The 19,236-nt window shown below is 36.6% G+C and overlaps 2 protein-coding genes and 1 long non-coding RNA gene across 9 annotated transcripts in view; 2 read left to right on the top strand and 1 right to left on the bottom strand.

Annotated features, from left to right (window-relative positions):
* Positions 1 to 2,960, top strand: part of kiaa0930 — a 32,145-nt gene extending 29,185 nt beyond the window's left edge. For all 7 annotated transcript variants that reach the window (XM_074625666.1, XM_074625661.1, XM_074625662.1 and 4 more), the window contains one exon: positions 594 to 2,960. In XM_074625666.1, coding sequence (XP_074481767.1) covers positions 594 to 634 — 41 coding nt within the window. In that variant the 3' untranslated portion in view covers positions 635 to 2,960. The remainder of the gene's footprint in view (positions 1 to 593) is intronic.
* A 3,921-nt stretch (positions 2,961 to 6,881) lies between these two features.
* LOC141761970 (uncharacterized) lies at positions 6,882 to 12,094 on the top strand. The gene is made up of 3 exons (XR_012592679.1): positions 6,882 to 7,215; positions 11,220 to 11,300; positions 11,331 to 12,094. It is a non-coding gene; the product is annotated as an uncharacterized LOC141761970 (long non-coding RNA).
* On the bottom strand, positions 9,872 to 18,803 carry nup50 (nucleoporin 50). The gene is made up of 8 exons (XM_074625660.1): positions 18,615 to 18,803; positions 16,895 to 16,973; positions 16,687 to 16,767; positions 16,388 to 16,589; positions 14,884 to 15,543; positions 13,212 to 13,296; positions 12,556 to 12,674; positions 9,872 to 10,783 (listed from the first exon to the last, which is right to left on the bottom strand). Exons 2-8 carry the CDS (start codon positions 16,961 to 16,963, stop codon positions 10,584 to 10,586), a joined length of 1,416 nt encoding a protein of 471 aa, XP_074481761.1. The 5' UTR covers positions 16,964 to 16,973; positions 18,615 to 18,803; the 3' UTR covers positions 9,872 to 10,583.
* Between the last annotated feature and the right edge of the window lie 433 nt (positions 18,804 to 19,236).

The following is a 19,236-nucleotide window of genomic DNA, read 5'->3' on the forward strand; positions in this document are numbered from 1 at the left end:
GCGGCGGGGAGTGAGGCGGAGGAACCGCGGGGAGCGCTAACTAGCTAATTATTGTCTCATTTGTGGTCTGATAAACAGTAAATTCATTCGCAGTTCCAACCGTTGCTGCTCAGATCCAACCGTTGGTATTCAGTTCCAACCGTTGCTACTTAGTTTCAACCGTTGCTACTCAGTTCCAACAGTTGCTATGCAGTTCCAACCGTTGCTACGCAGTTCCAACCGTTGCTACTCAGTTCCGACCGCGTCGAACGGACTATTTTCATTAGCAGAAGCAATCAAATCATTTTTATATCAATAAAGTCATTTTTTAAATCAATATTTTGTGTCAAATTATTAATTTCTCGAGTACATAGCTGTGTAATAAGGGGGATAATGTACAGTGAGCCGGTCGTTATTGCAAAATGACCCCGTCAGTGTCCTGCATCACCTTGTTGGGGTTCATTTTGCAACAACGACCAGCTCACTGTACATGATCCCTTCCATGATATTCACCTCAACCACTCACTCAGTCAGTCCCAGTTATAGTTATATAGATATATATAGTTATAGTTTTAATCAGTGGGACTATGGCGTGTCTTTGTGTGTGTTATTAGACATCCTGGAGGTTCGTCAGAAGCCCATCCTGATGACATAGCAGAGCTGGACTCCCTCAGAGCATCACGACTACCAAGTGCCTCCACCGAGTGTCCAGACCGAGACCGACAACCAAACACCTGCTTCAGTCAGAGGAGACCAACAAACCAGCCATCCAGGAAGTGCCTCTTCTTCTTCTTCTTCTTCTTCTTCTCTTCAGTTCTCCACGCCGTCGGGAACACATGACCTCCGTGTGGAGAGGCATCGGCTGAACTCTGACCAGGAAGTGAGGAATGTGTTTTCTTGTAAATATCCTGCTGCTTTACTCACTGAGACGCCTCGACTAAAGGTTCTGCTTTTACCGACACCCTCTGTTTCTGTTCCATCGTTGGGGTTTCCTTTTTTAATATCTTCTCTACGAAGACGACAGCGATGACGACGACGACAACGACGACAACGACGACAACGACGACGAGAGGAGAGAGGACGCCTGGACTAAAGGTTCTGCTGTTACCGACACCGTCTGTTTTTATTCCACCGTCGTGGTTTCCTTTTTTAATATCTTCTCTACGACGACGGGGATGACAACGGGAGGCGAGAGGACGCTGAGTCGACTCGTTAAAACGTGTTTTTGTATGACAGGAAACAGGAAGTGTAGACGGCTTCAGTCCTGTAACCGGACGTGGTGTCACAGCGGGATCAAAACATCTTTATTATGACACAACTAGTCGCTCAGTTAACTCTTATTATCATCGATTAATTGACACATTTGTCTCAATTAGTCTCTGAAAGGTCAAAAAGATGAAACATTATTTGTTATCTTGTCAGAAAATCTTTCCAAAAGTGCTGAAACAACAACGTTAAGAAGCACATCGGAGAACCTGTTACCAGCATTTATTTATTACTTTTTACTTTAATGTTTGATATAATATTCTTTTGCTGATAAAGCTGGATTTAATAACTCCCACCACCACGCTAGATGTATGATCATTATAATTAAATAAAGAAAATTATTTTTTATCTTACTTGAAAAATGACTTGATTGATGAAAATAATTCACAGCATCGGAATAAAATCATCAAGTTTATCGTCAGAACAGAACTTCTTTTTCTCCGAAAATTGTGACAAAATGATAAGCCGAAGATTTCTGTCGCTCAACTATAAATTAATAAATAAATAGAATTAATAAAATCTGAAAATAGCCATCTAAATGTTGATAGCTTTACTTCAAATGATTTAAAAAAACATTGATTATTAAAATAATAATAATTAACTTTCTTTCTATCACTTCAGCCCTGAGCGTCTAATTATTAATATTAATATTCTATAAATCAAATAACTTTGAATTCACCAACAGTCTCAGATGTGCACAGCAACAAACAGCTACAGTGTTATTATTATTATGCTAAGTGCAAATATAAAAACTACGTTTAAATTATAGTTAGAAAATATACGGAGATGTATGGCGGCGTATCAGGACCATCGTAGGTAAAAATAAATATTATGGAGCCTGGTGTGGGGGGGTAGTATTTCAAGAAAAAAACTCTGAATTTTCAAGATTAAAGTTGGATATTTTCTGAGATTAAAATGATAAAGTTATGAGAAAAAAAACACATTTATGAGAAAATAATCACAAATTTTCATAATGAAATTCACAAATGTATGAGAAAAAAACTTAAATATTCTCTGAGATTATGAAATCATAAATTTACAAGAAAAAAAAGAGAATATTCACAATTTTTTTCTAGTAAATTTATGTCTTTAATGTTGGAGAATATCCAATTTTTTTTTCTCTGAAATTTGTGATTTTTTTTCCTCGTAAATTTACAGAATATTCAACTTTTTTCGCGTAAATTTGTGATTTTTTTCGCGTAAATTTATGACTTTAATCTCAGAGAATATAGGGGTTTTTTTGTCAGCGGAAATTTGTGAGCTTTTTCTTGTATATTAAAGAATATTTTAGTTTTTTTCCAGGAAATTTCTGACTTTAATGTCAGAATATTCAAGTTAATATCTGATCGAAGAGTAACAATCCAGTCAGTACCAGTCTTTATATTTACTGTCACAAAAAAAAGAAACCAAGTTCATATTTTTAGTTTGTCGTTTTGCTTCTGATCCGGATGTTTTTGACACCAACCGGTGATGGACGCGACCCCGAGCTGACAGACACAACATCTGTATTTTAATAAATCAGCTGTGTGACGATAATAATCACCACCAAGTTAAAGACGAATCACAGAAACCCAGCTTTGACTTTTGACTTTTGTTTTAAAAAACTGCGACTGAACAAACTGGAAGTGACTTGAAAAACTGGTGAAGAAGAAGAAGCGACGGTGAGGATGATTTTAAAGGGAATAAAAAGAAGTGAAGGAAGCGTCCTGCTGGGATCCAGATGTGTTTTCAGTTTGTTGATGTTAAAGTTTTTCTCCCTCTGAGCTCCTGAAGCCTTAAATCTGACTGTACGTAACTTTAATGTTCCTGCTTTCACTTCATGTGTTCATTTAAACAAACATGTACAACATTTAAACAACCAGCTGAGGCTTCCAAAGATCACTTCTTATATTACATCGACAGAGACGAGACGTCAGTCAGAGAGTTCAAAATCAGATTCAACTAAAGAAATATCAGAAATAACAACAAACGTCCGTCACGAGTTCCCAGAAATCAATGTCACATCTTCAACTTGTTTACATTTTTTAAGAAGTGATAAATCAGCTAATTTTGTTTTCTTTGTTCGATTAACAACTTTAATGTTTGTTGAATGATCGAGTCGACCAACAGAAAATATATTAACAATGTTGATAATCCTCAATTCTCAAATTGAATCGTAAAAAAAATAAATAATAATAATTCACAGTAATACAAAAATAAAACAAATTTTATGCGAAAATATAATAAAGTCAAACCTGAATTTGAATATTGTGAATTATTTCTCAAAATTATGACTTGTGTTTAAAAAGTAAAAAGTAATATTTTGAGAAAGAAATCATAATTTTATAAGAATAAAGTTGTGATTTTTAGGATGAATTAGTATGACAACAAAATTGTACTTTTAAGTTTTTTTGTAAAATTGTAATGTAAAAAAGCATACTCGGAATATTAGGAGAATAAAATCATATAAATTTAACTTTTTGTATTATTATTTTTCTTTGTGAAATTCCGAATTTTACCCCAAATATTATGATTTTCTCATAAAATTTTAGTCGGAAATTTGTAATAAAAGCATAAAAATATCACAACTTTTTATCTTTAATGAATTCTGACATATTTCTCAGAAAATTGTGGCCTTTTTTTGTTCTTTTTTTTTAAATATCGAGAGTCACCCGCCCCCCAAATAACTTTATATACGTTGAAAACTTTCTGGGAACTTGTGATGAACATTTTTCACTATTTTTGGACACTCTTAAATGTTTTGTTTTGTTTGTTGTGAGGAAAATAATTTCAACTCCATTGTTGTTACTCAATAAGGGCTGGAGACTGCGGAAGCCCTGAGCGGCAAGTGAGAAAAAGAAAGTCTGATCTAATTAGTTTTCTCTCCTGTGTTTATGACTTAAGAACTGGTGAAACAATGAACAATAATCTTTCAAAGTTCCTTCATTTTTTTTTACATCTGTGCAGTTATGGCAGTTGATTTTCTTTTCTGTAACAAAGTTAAATCTGAATTTGAATATTGTGAATTATTTCTCGAAATTATGACTTTATTCTTAAAACGCTGTGATTTCACACTGAGATTTTGATGTTTTAGAAGTAATATTTTGAGAAAGAAATCATAATTTTAGAAGAATAAAGTTGTGATTTTTTTCTCATAATATTACGACTTAGTCATAAAATTCGACTTGACATTTTTATCACAAAATTCTAACTTTTCTTTAACCATTTTTTTTCTAAATATTCCCAGACTTTTAATTTTTCTCAAAATCTTTCACTATTTTTGGGCACTTTTAAAATGGATTTATGGAGAAAATAATCGATTTTTTGCAGCTTTTAAGAAAATGTTTTAAATAATTGCAACTCATTTGTTGTTACTCGATAAATGAAAAATTATTAATTAATCATGAGTTGGATATTACGGAAGCCCTGAGAGGCAAGTGAGAAAATATTTTGATGATCCATTTTGTAAATCTGATCTAAATAGTTTTTTCTCTTGTCTTTATGACTTAAGAACAGGTGGAAAAAAAGGTTTTACCAAGATAATCTTAGTTTGTTACTTAAATATTTTTTTTTATCCGTGAAAACAGGTGAAAAAAAAAATTGACATGTGATTTTTTTGTTTTTGTTTGTTTGTTTTTTGTTTTTTTTTGTAATTCTTATTTCAGCCAAAGAGAAGCTGAAGTGCACCATTGCTACATGTTCTAAATAAGACCAAAAACATTCATGTTTTCTTCCAGGTGTGTTTTATTTTACATAACGTGCTAACACACGATATACGTAGCTTGTCTTTAGAGCGCATGGAGAAATTAAAATTAAAAAACTTTTTCTCACTGGCCTCTCATGGCTTCCGTAGCCACTGATTTCCCAGTTTGATTCAATTTTGATTGAGAAACTCAATTTGGTTCCTTTATGAGATAATTATTAAAGACATTAATATTGCATATTGTCTGTATTTATCCTGGGAATGTAAATGTTTTTTTCTCACTTTTCCCAGACACAAAAATATCTCTAAATGCAAAATTATCGTAAAATACGTTTTTAAATTTATGGAGGAAGGAAATTAAAATTGAACTATTTCAGACAAATAAGCAGAGAACAGGACTAATAATTGTTTTTTTCCAAAAGTAGTGAAAAATGTCCAAAATCTAAAATAAGATATGAGTATTAGGTTGACTGTTGGGGAGAAAAATATCTACGATTTTAATCTTGAAGTTATTGAAATGAAATCTGATTTTGTCGTCTCATGTTTTGGTGATTTGACGGTGAAACTGAAGGAGAATCTGAGTGTTGTTGTTATTGATCAGTTATTATCAGTGATTGATTTTCACTGAGAGACGAAGCCATCCTCGATCAAAGTGTTTTCCTCTGTGTCGTATTTAAACGGTGAGATATCCCACAGGGCACCTCTTTCTTTCAGTGTTATTGATGACGTAGTTTCTAGTTCCTCCAGCTGAATGTATCCACGCTGATCGATCGATCGATAGCAGAGAGACGGTCGATGTACCAGAACACCACAGTTTGCACTGTAAAACGCTTTTAGATCCTTTTTAAAAACCTTTCTGTTGTTACATCGTTTTAATGCTTTTGTACACGGACACAGTTAATGTGCATGTTACCATCAAACTTCTGTTGCTTAGTTTATAAACTGTACGTACATTTTACTGTATTTATTTATTGAAATACACATTAACAGAAAAAAAACTTGTGGCTTTTTTCTTTTTCAGATTTCATAGACGCTTCAGTTTGATCCAGAGAGAGTTCTTAAGGTATAATCAAAACGTCTAATAACGACTAGAGCGATGTTATATATGTTGATGAGTTATGTGCTTCAATTATCCTAAATGTTAAATCTGTAGTTTTAATCGTCTCATCTGGTCACCTGTCAGTGGCGTCACTACGGAGGACGGAACCTGCCAAAATCAAAAATAAATAAATAAATGGCATTAACTGTAGCAAAAATAATATTTAAAAAATAAATATAGCCATTAATGAATTGATACAATGTGACATAAATTGATATTTCTGTTTTAATTTGCTTCTTTATTTATTTTTATTTTTAATTTCCATTTTTTTATTCATGTATTTATTTTTATTAATTTTTAAAGTTTTATTTTTGATTTATTTAATTTTGCATTTATTTTTAAGTGTATATATTTATCTTTATTTTTATGTATTTATTTATGCATGATTTTTCCCTTTGTATTTATTTTTTTATTTATTTTTAAATGTATGTAATTATTTATTTTTGATTTATTCATTTCTGCATGATCTTTACCTTTGCATTTATTTTTGATTTATTTATGCATTTATTTATATATATATAATTTTTGCTACATTTAATGACATGTTTCTTAATTTATCGAGTCATTTATTTATTCATTTTGGCAGGTTCCGTCCTTCGTAGTCATCATGTCCTCTTTGTGGATGCGTCAGCGTTATGGTTGTCGGTCAGACGCCGTCATAAATTGACTCATTTTTACGATAGACTTTTTAAATATTGGTGGTTTTTAACTCTATATTTGAACCAGATGAAGGATTTTAGTCGTCGGTCGTCTGGATCTGAAGTTATCAGAGAAACAAGCTGATCAAACGTTATCGTCGGCTCGGCTCTCGGCTCCTCCAGGACGTCCTGCGTCCGCCGAACGGCGTCAACGAAACGCTGAGTTTTAACGTGAAGTTGCTTCATTCAGTGGCGTTTTTGTTTTCATTGTTCATGTTGTTCCAGTTCTTCTGGCTGATTGGTCCTCTACTCAGGTTGTAGGAGGCCTCCATCGACCAATCAGAATGAAGAAGGTGTAATTGGTCCCGCCCCTAACAGGTGCAACCCAGCTAATCAGATGAGCAGAGGTCTAGAAAACATGCTGGATTCTTTAGTTTCCACTCGTACATAAGAAAAATTAAATTTAATGGAAATATTTCCCTGAACTTTACCGATCCTGATCTTCAGAGGATGACTCCATGATCTTTCCTGTAGCGCCACCTTCACTACTGGTAAGACTGGAAACTAAGTTTTAGAGATTTTTATGTTTAAGAATTAATATTTTTTTAGGGGGAAAAAATAAAATAAAATTGTGATTTTTTATGGAGAACTCATATTACAAAACTAATTTTACAAGAGTTCAAAGTCACGTCTTCAAGATGTGATTAATCAGCTCATTTTTGTTTTCTTTGCTTGATAAATTACTTTAAAAATTAATTTAATGTGGAAATTGTTTGTTGATTAAACAATGATAGTCATCAAGTCTCAAATGTTATCGTAAAAAAAAAACATTGCAAAGAATTTGTAGCATCGCAAGAATAAAGCACATTTAACACGAAAATATAATAAAGTTCAACCTGAATTCTAATATTATCAATTATCTTTTGAAATTATGACTTCGTTCTCAAAATGTTTTGATTCTACACATAGATTTTGATGTATAAGGATTAATATTTTGAAGAAAGAAATCCTAATTTTACAGGAATAAAGTTGTGATTTTTATGGAGGATTCATAATGGCAAAACTAATTTTGAGAAAAAGTAATGCAATGTTGTCCGTAACAACAGTCATAATATAATATGAGCGAAAGCACTTTAGAAAATTGTAAAATACCAAAAATAACAAACGTCCGTCACAAGTTCAAAGTCACGTCTTCAACTTGTTTACATTTTTAAAGAAGTGATTAATCAGTTCATTTTGTTTTCTTAGCTCGATGCAGAAATGCAGAAAATTTAAAAACAGTGTTGAATGTAATCGTTAAAAAAAAAATTCAACTTAACATTTTTAATCACCATTCTTTTCCTTTGACAAATTTGTGAAATTTCTCAGAAAATTCAGACTTTTCCTCAAAATCAACCCCTCATATCTTCCATCCATCCATCTTCAACCGCTTATCCGGGATCGGGTCGCGGGGGCAACAGCTCCAGCAGGGGACCCCAAACTTCCCTTTCCCGGGCCACATTAACCAGCTCTGACTGGGGGATCCCGAGGCGTTCCCAGGCAAGAGTAGAGATATAATCTCTCCACCTAGTCCTGGGTCTTCCCCGTGGTCTCCTCCCAGCTGGTCGTGCCTGGAACACCTCCCAAGGGAGGCGCCCAGGAGGCATCCGTGCTAGATGCCCGAACCACCTCAACTGGCTCCTTTCGACGCAAAGGAGCAAGGACTCTACTCCGAGTTCCTCACGGATGACTGAGCTTCTTACCCTATCTCTAAGGGAGACGCCAGCCACCCTCCTGAGGAAACCCATTTCGGCCGCTTGCACCCGCGACCTCGTTCTTTCGGTCATGACCCAACACTCATGACCATAGGTGAGAGTAGGAACGAAGATTGAACGGTAGATCGAGAGCTTTGCCTTCCGGCTCAGCTCTCTTTTCGTCACAACGGTGCGGTAAAGCGAATGCAATACCGCCCCTGCTGCTCCGATTCTCCGACCAATCTCACGTTCCATCGTCCCCTCACTCGCGAACAAGACCCCGAGATACTTAAACTCCTTCACTTGGGGTAAGGACTCATTCCCTACCCGGAGTAGGCAATCCACCGGTTTCCCCCTCATATCTTCATATACATTTTTAATTCAAAATAATTAATTTTTAAGGTCATTTATCGAGTAAAAACAACAGTTTCAGCTTATTTCCTCACAAGCAGCAAACCATCGATTATTTTCTCAATAAATCGATTTTAAGTGTTAAAATGGATTAAATGAAAAAATAAATCAACGGTTTGCAGCTTGTCAGGAAATGAGCTGAAACTCTGTTGTTACTCGTTAAATGACTTAAATAATTAATCATTAGGGCCGAATATTAGCACTGATTTCCTAGTTTGATTTAATTTTGATTCAGAAAAAGTTGGGATTTTTATGGAGAATTTATGACAAAACTGTATATTTTATGAGAAACGGTAACTTTTTTGTATTTAGTGAAACAGTAACGTGAGAAAAGGCACAAGTTCCCAAAATTTAAAGTCACATCTTCAACTTATTTACAAATTCAAAAATGTGATTATTCAGCTCATTTTCTTTGTTCGATAAGAGATTTTAAATATTAATTTAATACGGAATTTTTTTTTGATCAACCGAGTCGACTGACAATATTTACAACGTTGATGATCAGTTCTTAAATGTAATCGTAGAAAAACAAAAAAATGGCAGGAAGAATTTGTATTATTACAAGAATAAAACTAATTTAGATAAAGTTAAACCTAAATTCCATTTCTTTCTGTTCTCGAAATTATTTGATTAGTTTTTCGTTAAAACAGTAATATGAGAAAATTCACTTATAAAATCACTCATGAGAATAAAATACCTTTTCTTTTTTTAGATTTTATTGACTTTAATCATCAGGATGTTTGTTTACGTCCAACATTTTATTGTTAATTTTATTTTTTATTTATTTTTGTTTCAAAAGATCTTTCTGAGGCTGTTTCACACCATTTAATTTGATTTAATATTTTCCATCTGTGAGTTATTAATCGCTTTGTGGACAGTCTGTCTGAGTCCCATAACAACCCCATTAACCTCTCTCAGATCTAAAAGACGGAGACATTAGATTTAGATGATTAGATCTGTACTCTGGATCTGAAAGGACATTTACAATAAAGTAGAATAAAACCAGGAGGCCAATCTTTAAATCTACGTCAAACTAAAAAGCAGAGAAAATAAAAAGCCGTCGTTGTTCGTTTCCTTTTATTCCCCAATAAACGTCTTTTACAAATGTTCTCAGACGATGAAGCATCTCGAAGGCCACACAAAGGACACTTGGAAAAACAACAGAGTCCATGTTTACAGAAATAAAAATAAAAAGAAGAACAACAACGGGGTCGGTCTCACTCTTCCTTTCATCCACACGCTCGTCGTTTTCAGGGGAAACATTCACACAGACGGGTACGAACCTGCCGACACAATAAATAGTTTCCACTCAGCAGACGCACTAAATTCCTCGACACGCGTTCATCGACACAAACTAAACGTTTACTGCGAGTTTTTAATTTGTAAAACCAAATCGACTGGACTGTTTTATTTGGAGCTTTCTCCAAAATAAAGAGTGGTTTTAAGAGTCAGAGATAATTCACTCGTTAAAACAGTCGAATGAAACACTGACTGATAAGATGCGTCGTTCTGTTCCTCTAACGAAGCGGCAGCGGCGGCGGACCGGAGGAATGTAGATGACCGCCTGCTTCTGATATTTGTGACTCTAAATAAAAAGATTTCACAGTATGACGAGTGATTCTAGAAGGAGAGAACCGGGACCAGTTAATACAGACGTGATGGATAAAACCGGCGTGATGAGTCTGGAGGAGGATGAAGACCAGGTGACGTCAGCAGCTAAAAGCTCTGGTAGGATGTAGGGACGGTGGTGAAGGAGGTGGTGGGGTGGAGGGGGTTCAGCCTTTCTTCTCCTCCAGCGTCTTGTGCAGCTCGTCGGCGTCCTCGGCGGTCTTGACCCGGATCAGGAGGGGGACGGGGCTGTCGGCCTTCTTGTCGTCGACGGGCGGGTTGGGGACGCACACCACCATCACGTTGTTCTTCCCCACCCGAGAGCACGGCATGGACGCCTGCACTATGATGTTCAGCAGGATGTTCCCTGAAACACACACACACACACACCATCAGGTTAACATCACCATGAAACACTGAAATAATAATCTAGAGCAAGAGTCAGCAACCTTTACCATCAAAAGAGCATTTTTAGTGCAAAAAAAATCTGTCTGGAGCCGCAAAACATTTGATCATTGTGATGAAGGTAACACAGTTTATAGTCTAAGTATATGAGAAAAAAAGTTGTAATATTGCGTGAAAAAATTCATAACTTAACTAGAAAAAATAAAATAAAACGTAAAATTACTACTATATAATATTATAACTTTATTCTCATATTTTGACTTTTTCTCGTAAACCTATGACTTTATTCTCAATTTGGCCCTAATACTCCGTCGTACCATAGACCTACAACAATGATAAATACAAATTTAAATGTAAACAAAAAACAGATATTCATTTCTTTTCTTTAAAATCCACAGGGAGCCACTGGAGAGGAGCTAAAGAGCTGCAGGTTGCTGACCCCTGGTCTAGTGGACTCTAGTGGACTCTAGTGGACTCTAGTGGACTCTAGTGGACTCTAGTGGACGTAGTAGTTCCTCAGTGTGACCAGTAGGTGGAGCCGTTAGATCACAGAAACACAGATAAACCTCTCTGTTTCCTCTCTGATCTGTTTCTGGGAGTTTCTCCTCTGAATATTTATGTGTATTTTAATGATTCATCACCTTTAAAACAGACAGAAAGAACTATTTGTGTGTCTGTTGGCTGACAGACGTCGACTCCGACTCTTTCCCATCATTTTAAAACTCAAATGATGAACTGAGAACATCAGTTGCAGCTCTAGTTTGCATTCAGGAAGTGGAGTTCTGAGTTTCTGGACAAAGACGTAAACAGAGTGGCGGTTTGTTTTTTAAAGAAGTTCCTGGACTTCCTGGAACTTCCCTGACCCCCCAGAGCTGAGGTTGACCTGCTCTGATGTGGACTTCCTGGTCTCTGTTGGATCTACAAAGTTAAGATGAGTCTCTTTTATCCTTAAAAATCTCCTCATTTAATTGATTTGATTTAGTAACATGTGATTGATCTGTAGATTTAAAAAGGCATTTTGTGAGCGGGAGACTTTGTGTTTAATTGCTTTTGAATTTAATTACATTATTACGTGGTTTTTGATGCATTCACGTGCTGTCGGAATAATCTGAAAAATGAGTTCTTGCCTGGGGAAAACTCGTGAAATTTGGTATGAGACTTGACAAGTTGACGTCGTGTTACGCAGAAATACTGCTCATTGTAAATCAAAAATAAAGACCTTATTAAGACTAATTAAAGAATCTTAAATTAGTCGGATGGAATAAATCACACATAAATAAATAAATATACCATTAAATGTATAAAAAATAAATGTAGGCATTAATTAATTTATAAAATGTGACAAATTGATATTTCTGTTTTTATTTGTATTCATTTACTTTCTTTATTTTATTTTCCCTTTTATTTATTTATTAAATGTATGTATTTCCCCAAACTTATTTACTTCTGTATTATTTTCTTTATATTCTTTGGAGAAGATGTTTTCACATCTAACATGTTCTTCAGTAATGATTTAAATAATCTAATATTATTTTTGTCACATTTAATGGCATTAATCTACTTAGCGAGTTATTTATTTTACATACTGTTGCTGCATAAATATATTTATAATTTAATTTAGCCACTAAAAGGAGAATGTTTTCACTGCGTTGACTTGCAGTTGAATATTGATTTCCGGAGGAGCCAACATCAAACCGATCGCTCCTGAAGTTGTATTTCTGTATATATTTTTACCCAGGTTGGTGTCGGCGCGGATGATCATCTGAACTTTCCCGTCGTCGTTCTGTTTGAGGTGCAGCGTTCCGACTCCTTTCTCCTTAAACTCAGAGTCCTTCTTGTAGAAAAGTTTACACCTGAAACATAAAACACAACAGAGTTAACTTGTAATAAAAACAACAACAATTAATGCCGATGTGTTCATATTCATATATTCTACAAAGTCAAATGGCAGAATTTGAGAAATATAACAGATTAAAGATCCGGCTTCGTCTGACGGCTAAATTGTGGTGTTTTTTTAATGGAGTCTGGTGGAACAAACGGGACTTTTAATGGGAAGTTATGTTTGTATACAACATATATAATGTTAAGGCTGATTTTTATTGAATACATTTTGGATTTGCAATTTATTGTTTTCTTAGATTATTTAGAGACTATTCATCTTAGATATTTAACACATAATCACAACATTTCTTCAACATAAATCCCGTTTCTGATTGCTCTAATTACATTTTTATTGTGAAATGGTGGATAGTTTTTCCCTCTTTAGGTCTCTAAAGATTATTCAAATTAAAAGATTGAAAAGAGGAAACTGACTCCGACATCATGAACCCGTAATGAGAGATCAGGTCGTCTTTTAACGACATTTAATCAATAAAACAGTCAGAACGTACTTCTTAGAGTAGAAGGCGTCGTCCTCTTTGACCTCTTTGACCTCCACTTTGGGCGGCTCCTCCGACTCCTCGTCTCCGTTCACGTCTACAAAAAAAACACATTTTATTAATAATTTACATTTTTCAACAAGATCCGACTGTCTGGAATCAGGTGATATTTATTATTATTAACGCCTCTGACTTCCAAATGTAAAAACACAGACGGTGAATTTTAGATATTTCAGACTTTTTCTACAGAAAATTAATGTGACATTGATTTTGATAATCAAGTCATTTTAAAGCAAAACATTTCCTAAATCTGTCGTGACTTCTCAAATGTGAATTCATATTTCTGTTTTGGACGGATAAAATAAAACAATCAATATGTAAACCTGGATTACTCGATTAACTGACATTGACATGAATTGATTATTTGCAGCGTTACTTGACGACTCCGTCCTTAATCTCTGTCTGCTAATTAAAAACACTTCCTTTATGTTAGTAGGAGGCTTCATTAGTAGATTTACACTCATTCATTATCAATTAAACCAACTAAGAGACTCTAACCACAGTAGAACTGCTCCTAATATAAAATATGATGCACTTAGATTAAAAACAATTCAAGTTATTCTCCACACAGACTGACGTCCACAGAAAATAACTAAACTATTTTGGTAATTGATTAATCGTTTAAAAATGCCAAACATTTGCAGGTTCTCACCAACTGTTGTTCAAACAAAACAAGCATTTAATAAACTAAACAATTGGCTGCAACTAGTGATTATTCTGATTAATCTTCATAATAAAGTTGTGAAAACGTCCATCTCATCTTTCCAGAGCACTGAAACAGTTTACTGTGTTCAACCACAAATATATTTAATTTAATATCATCATATGTTAGAAAAACTATTTAAAGAAGCTGAAACCAGAAATATTTGATTCATTGACTATCAAAATAGTTGGCTATTCATTTTTTAGTTTGATCGACTCGACGTCGCAGCTCCGAATCGATCAATCGACAAAGTATTCAGCAGATTAATTTGTCTAGAAAATGGCAGAAAATAGTGAAAAATGTCCGTCCCAGATCCTCGAAGTCCAAAGTAATGTCTTTAAATGTCCAAAACCAAAAGAGATCACTCTAATGTGAATATATAAAACTGAGAAAAGCAGCAAATCTCCATATCTGAGAGGCTGAAAACAGAATTTTCGGCCATTTTTGAATGTAAAGTGACTTTAAACGATTCATCGGTTCTCACAACAGCTGCTGACTATTTATCCACTAATACTTTATGCTTCCTGAATAAACTGCAGTATGAATTTAAAGTTAAACTCAACTTCCTCTCTACATTGAACATATATATTATATTTTAATATTTTGGTGGCGGCGTACCTGCAGGCCGAGCGTCCTCATATTATTATTATTATTATATAATAATATTTTGATGGCGGTGTACCTGAGGGCCGAGCATCTTCGGTCTTTATCTTATTATTATTATATTATATTTTAATGGCGGTGTACCTGCGGGCCGGGCGTCCTCGGTCTTTATATTATCATTATATTATCATTATCATTATATTATATTATATTATATTATATTATATTATATTATATTATATTATATTATATTATATTATATTATATTATATTATATTATATTATATTATATTATATTATATTAGGATAGCGGTGTACCTGCGGGCCGGGCGTCCTCGGTCTTGGCGCCGCTGAAGGCCAGCGGAGCAGCAGATCCAGAACCAGGAGATCCGAACAGGGAGTTCTGGCTGGAGGAGAAGGAGAAGCTGGGGGGGGTCGTTTTGGACCCTAAGGAGCCGAGGACCGAGCTGTCCACCTTCTGACCGAAGTTAAACGTCACGCCGACGGGCATCGGAGCTGCACCTTTGTCCCGGGCCGAGTCTTCTGTCGTAGTTTTGCCAAAAGAGAACAGACCGGCGGCGGCTGGAGCCGGAGCCGCCGAGCTGCCGGAGGAGGAAGAGGAGGCAGGAGGAGGAGGAGGGGTGGCCGTGGTCGGCAGCTTCTTCTTCTTCTCCTCCGCGCCCCCGTCAGCAGCGCCCGCTCCATACTGGCGCTCGATGCTGGCCAGGTGGCGCTCGTAGTCCCTGAAGATGGGGTTGAGGTCACACAGAGGGTTGTCGTTGACGTGCTTGGTGATCCAGTCGCGTACCGAGCAGTTGAGAGCGGTGAGCTGCCGGCTGTACTCCTTGTTACCCACACTGCTGCTGGAGGAGAAGATGCTGCTGCTGGAGGAGCTGCAGCTTTGAGCTGGGCTCACCGCCGAGCCATTGGTCTGCTTGGTGGTGATGTCAGAGGAGGCGGGGCCGTTGAACGTTAGACCTGAGAGGATGATGAAGAAGGGAGGAGGGTTAGTGTGACAGCAGCTGGATGAGGAAGAGACAAGGAAGAGACGAGGAGCCCCTCCCCTCCCCCGTCCTGCCCTGCAGCGCCACGGCGACGGGAAAGAAAAGAGCAGCCAGACACAAATGCCCCCCCCCCCCCCCCCCCCCCCACCGCCCGCCGATTCAGCTCCATTACCCTCTAATACCAAACCAACAAACACCAACAGGGAGCACGTTTCACCTCCACTACATCAAGAGAACGAGACCCGTTAGAGAATAATAAATCAGCTCACAATCCACTTTAAATAAGACAATACATTTACATTATTAATAACTAATATCAGCAAACATACTGGACATAGGGATGCACAATGTATTGGACATTTTTTCAGATATTTTTCTGACTTTTCTTCGGCCTTTTATCAGACTTTTCTGACATGTTATCAGACATTCTTCGGCCTCTTTTCGGTCTTTCTTCTGCATTTTTTTGGGACATTTTTCAGCCTTTTTGTCGGGACACTCTGACCATGTCGTGGTCCACCTGATCCCCACGGACAGACAGACTGACATTAAATCTCTCCATTAACAAACAAACATCATTAGTCTGACTCTCCTCTGCTGCTCAGTCACTGCAGACGGACTGAGTTTTCTCTATAATACATGCTCTCTCTCTCTCTCTCAGCACCATAAACTAGTCGCAGGTCAGCCGGTTGATTTCAGCAGCTCGTGACCTGCTGTGGTTGAGACGCTCCCCTAACAAACATCTACCTGCTAGTAGATGCAGGAACGTCTCTGACTAAATATCACTTCATTCATATCTAATAAGGCTAACGGTTCCTCACCGGGTGTAGGGGAGGATGTTGTAGCCGGAGAAGAGAAACCTCCGAATGACGGAGTGATGCTGTTCCCGTTGGTCAGACCGCTGAGGCCTTTAAAGCCGCCGCCGTTCCCAAAACCAGAGAACCCCGTTGGCGTTGAACTGCCGCTCGCCGCCGTGGTCAAAGTAATCCCCTTAAAGCCTTTGAAGGTTCCGCCGCCATCGCCCTGAAACAAGACACAACATTTATGATCAATGTATCAGCACAAAGAGCAGAAACTTGGTAAGAAAGGTTTAATAACACGTAGATATTTCTGGCTTTACCTCTCCGATGTTTCTGCGTTTGGCCTTCTTGATCGCCCGGCTCTTCAACACATCTTCACTCGCAACTGAAAACGTCCCGGCCTTCATGAACAACAACATCAGATTATTAGTTACATTAACACGTCGCCACCGTCCTCAATCTGAAACATCTGGACTCTTTCACGTGATTTATATTCCAACGTTGGTCTCTATTTATTTATTCTATTACCTCCTCTCCCTCTTCCTCCTGATCCCAGTTCCTGTCCGTTAGCTCTTTATCAGCGATCCTCTTCGCCATCCCACCGGCTCTGAAACACAGAGAGAGAGTGAAACGACACCGTTAGCAGGTATATCTAATATCTTATCTAAATAGTTCATCAGTGGCGAGGAGGAGGATGAGGTCACACACACGACTGAATAATGCAGAAAATAAGACAAACAACCAGCATTAAAACAACCACAGAGCATGGAAAGATTCAGTATGTTAAGTATTTCAGTTTTATGCTACTTTATACTCCATTACAAATATTCTATTTTCACTTCACTACATTTATCTGACAGCTGGAATAGTTACTTTATAAAATGTGTAAATTTAGTTGCACCTTGACCACACATTTTCAGACATTTTGTCAGGATTTTTTTCAAATTTTTTGGGACATTTTTCGGCCTTTTTACGTATTTTTTCTCGGAAAAATGTTCCAGCATTTCTTAAACAAAGTATTACTACCTTTTATTTAATTAAAGGGTCTGAATACTTGATTACTTCATTTTTATTTCAAAAGAAAACTGTAACTTGCACAATTTGCTAATCTATATAGTATGATATTCTATATTTAGATTTGTATGCTAGTTGTAGTAGTCTGGTATATTTATTGTGTAAACTTACTGTTACTAATGTTATTTCAGTAACAGTAATACCACAGTGTGAACAAACTTTTACAGGCAAAAGTCCTGCATTCAAAAAGTGAAAGTACTCATTATGCAGAATAATCTATATTATATTATTGTATTCTAATTATTGATGCATTAATGTGTTCATCACTTTAATGATGCAGCTGGTGAAGGTGGAGCTACTTTTAATGACTTTATATACTGCTGCTAGTTTAATATATAATAACACATCAGCATTTATTCGATTTATTTTTAATAATCTGAATATGTTAAGTAACTAGTAACAATCAAATAAATAAATACATGTTTTGGTTTGTTTTTTTTAAAAGAAAAGAATAAAAATGCACAATATTTCCCTCTGAAATAAAATGAAATACTCAAGTAATGTACCTCAAAATTATATTCAAGCACAGTACTTGACTAAATATAATGAGTTACTTTTACCAGAACCTCTTTCATATAAAGTCTAATAACAAGTACTTTAAGATGTTCCATTAATGTAGGAGTAAACAGTACAACATTAAGTATACAGCAGCAGAAAGTGGAAGTATCTCTATATTGTACTTAAGTACAGTTCTTGAATAAATGTACTTTGTACTACAGTGTATTAAAAGCAGCTCTTTCAGTCCGTTAACTGCTGATGTGAGATGTATAATGTTTAATAGAGATGTATTAGTTTCCAGGTGACCTGATGAAAACACAAAGCTAGCATGCAGGTTAGGTAACAGTCACCTAGCTTCAGTTAGCTCTTCTCTCCAGACTGTCAGATCCTCATTAATAACACACCATCATTCACGTTTCAGTCACACTAACAGCTGATCGGGTGGAATAATCCACGTTAAACTGTACAGGCAGTGAAAACACTACTACTGTGATCATTCGGCTGTCTAACATCCATCCTCCGGCTGTTAGCCGGTGAGCTAGCAGCTAGCGGCATTAAAGCTAACCGGGCCCACACAGCAGCAGCTAGCAGCTAGCGGCTAGCGTCATGTTAACCAGAACAGTGATGCTAACGTTAGCTCTGATTCAGATTATAGCATTATTAAATATTAACGTACCTTTTCTGGAATGTGAATTCCAACCTCTACCTGTGAGTGACTGACGGACGGATCCTCGTAACGCAGCTGATGTTAGTTAACCTCGTTACCTCTCTCAGGTGAAGATCTGTGTGTTTTGAACGAGCCTCTCTCACGCCGCCATCTTACACCGCGCTGGATATCCGCATGGGTTCACGCGTCCCACCTTCCTGCGCATGCACAGACACAGACACATTCCTTTACCATGGGAGTTGTAGTCCATAACAACTGACTTTTTTATTTTCTTTTCTTTTTTTTGTGGCAAATACAAGAACAAGGAGGCTACATATTTTCATATATATTTAATATTTTTCTTTTTATATTAAGAATAAAAACATTGAATATATTTTCATATATATTTAAAAAATGTTATGTTTAAAGGGACTATTTGTAACTTTGTACACGCATAAATGTAGCGGGTCGTCACACATGCGCGCTCGCATATGCGCGTTCGCGTGTAGCCGCTGTACCCTCCTCCTCTGCCTGCTCGCCTTCACTCAGACAGCTCAGCTCGCTCCACCTCTAGACGTGAACGCGCGCTCACTCCACACTGCAGAAGAGTTAGTTTAGCTCTGAGAATATCTAGTGAATGTACAGGGGACGT

The sequence above is a fragment of the Sebastes fasciatus genome, chromosome 23 (assembly GCF_043250625.1).
Source record: "Sebastes fasciatus isolate fSebFas1 chromosome 23, fSebFas1.pri, whole genome shotgun sequence".
NCBI lineage: Eukaryota > Metazoa > Chordata > Actinopteri > Perciformes > Sebastidae > Sebastes > Sebastes fasciatus.

What these genes read in the sequence shown, in the direction of transcription:
- nup50 (XM_074625660.1), bottom strand. Translation starts at nt 16,963, where the DNA reads ATGGCGAAGAGGATCGCTGATAAAGAGCTAACGGACAGGAACTGGGAT. An exon ending in CGAGGACGCCCGGCCCGCAG is followed by an intron (nt 13,297 to 14,883) that starts GTACACCGCTAT and finishes TTTTTTTTGTAG; the next exon opens with ACGTGAACGGAGACGAGGAG. An exon ending in GACGCCTTCTACTCTAAGAA is followed by an intron (nt 12,675 to 13,211) that starts GTACGTTCTGAC and finishes TTTATGTTTCAG; the next exon opens with GTGTAAACTTTTCTACAAGA.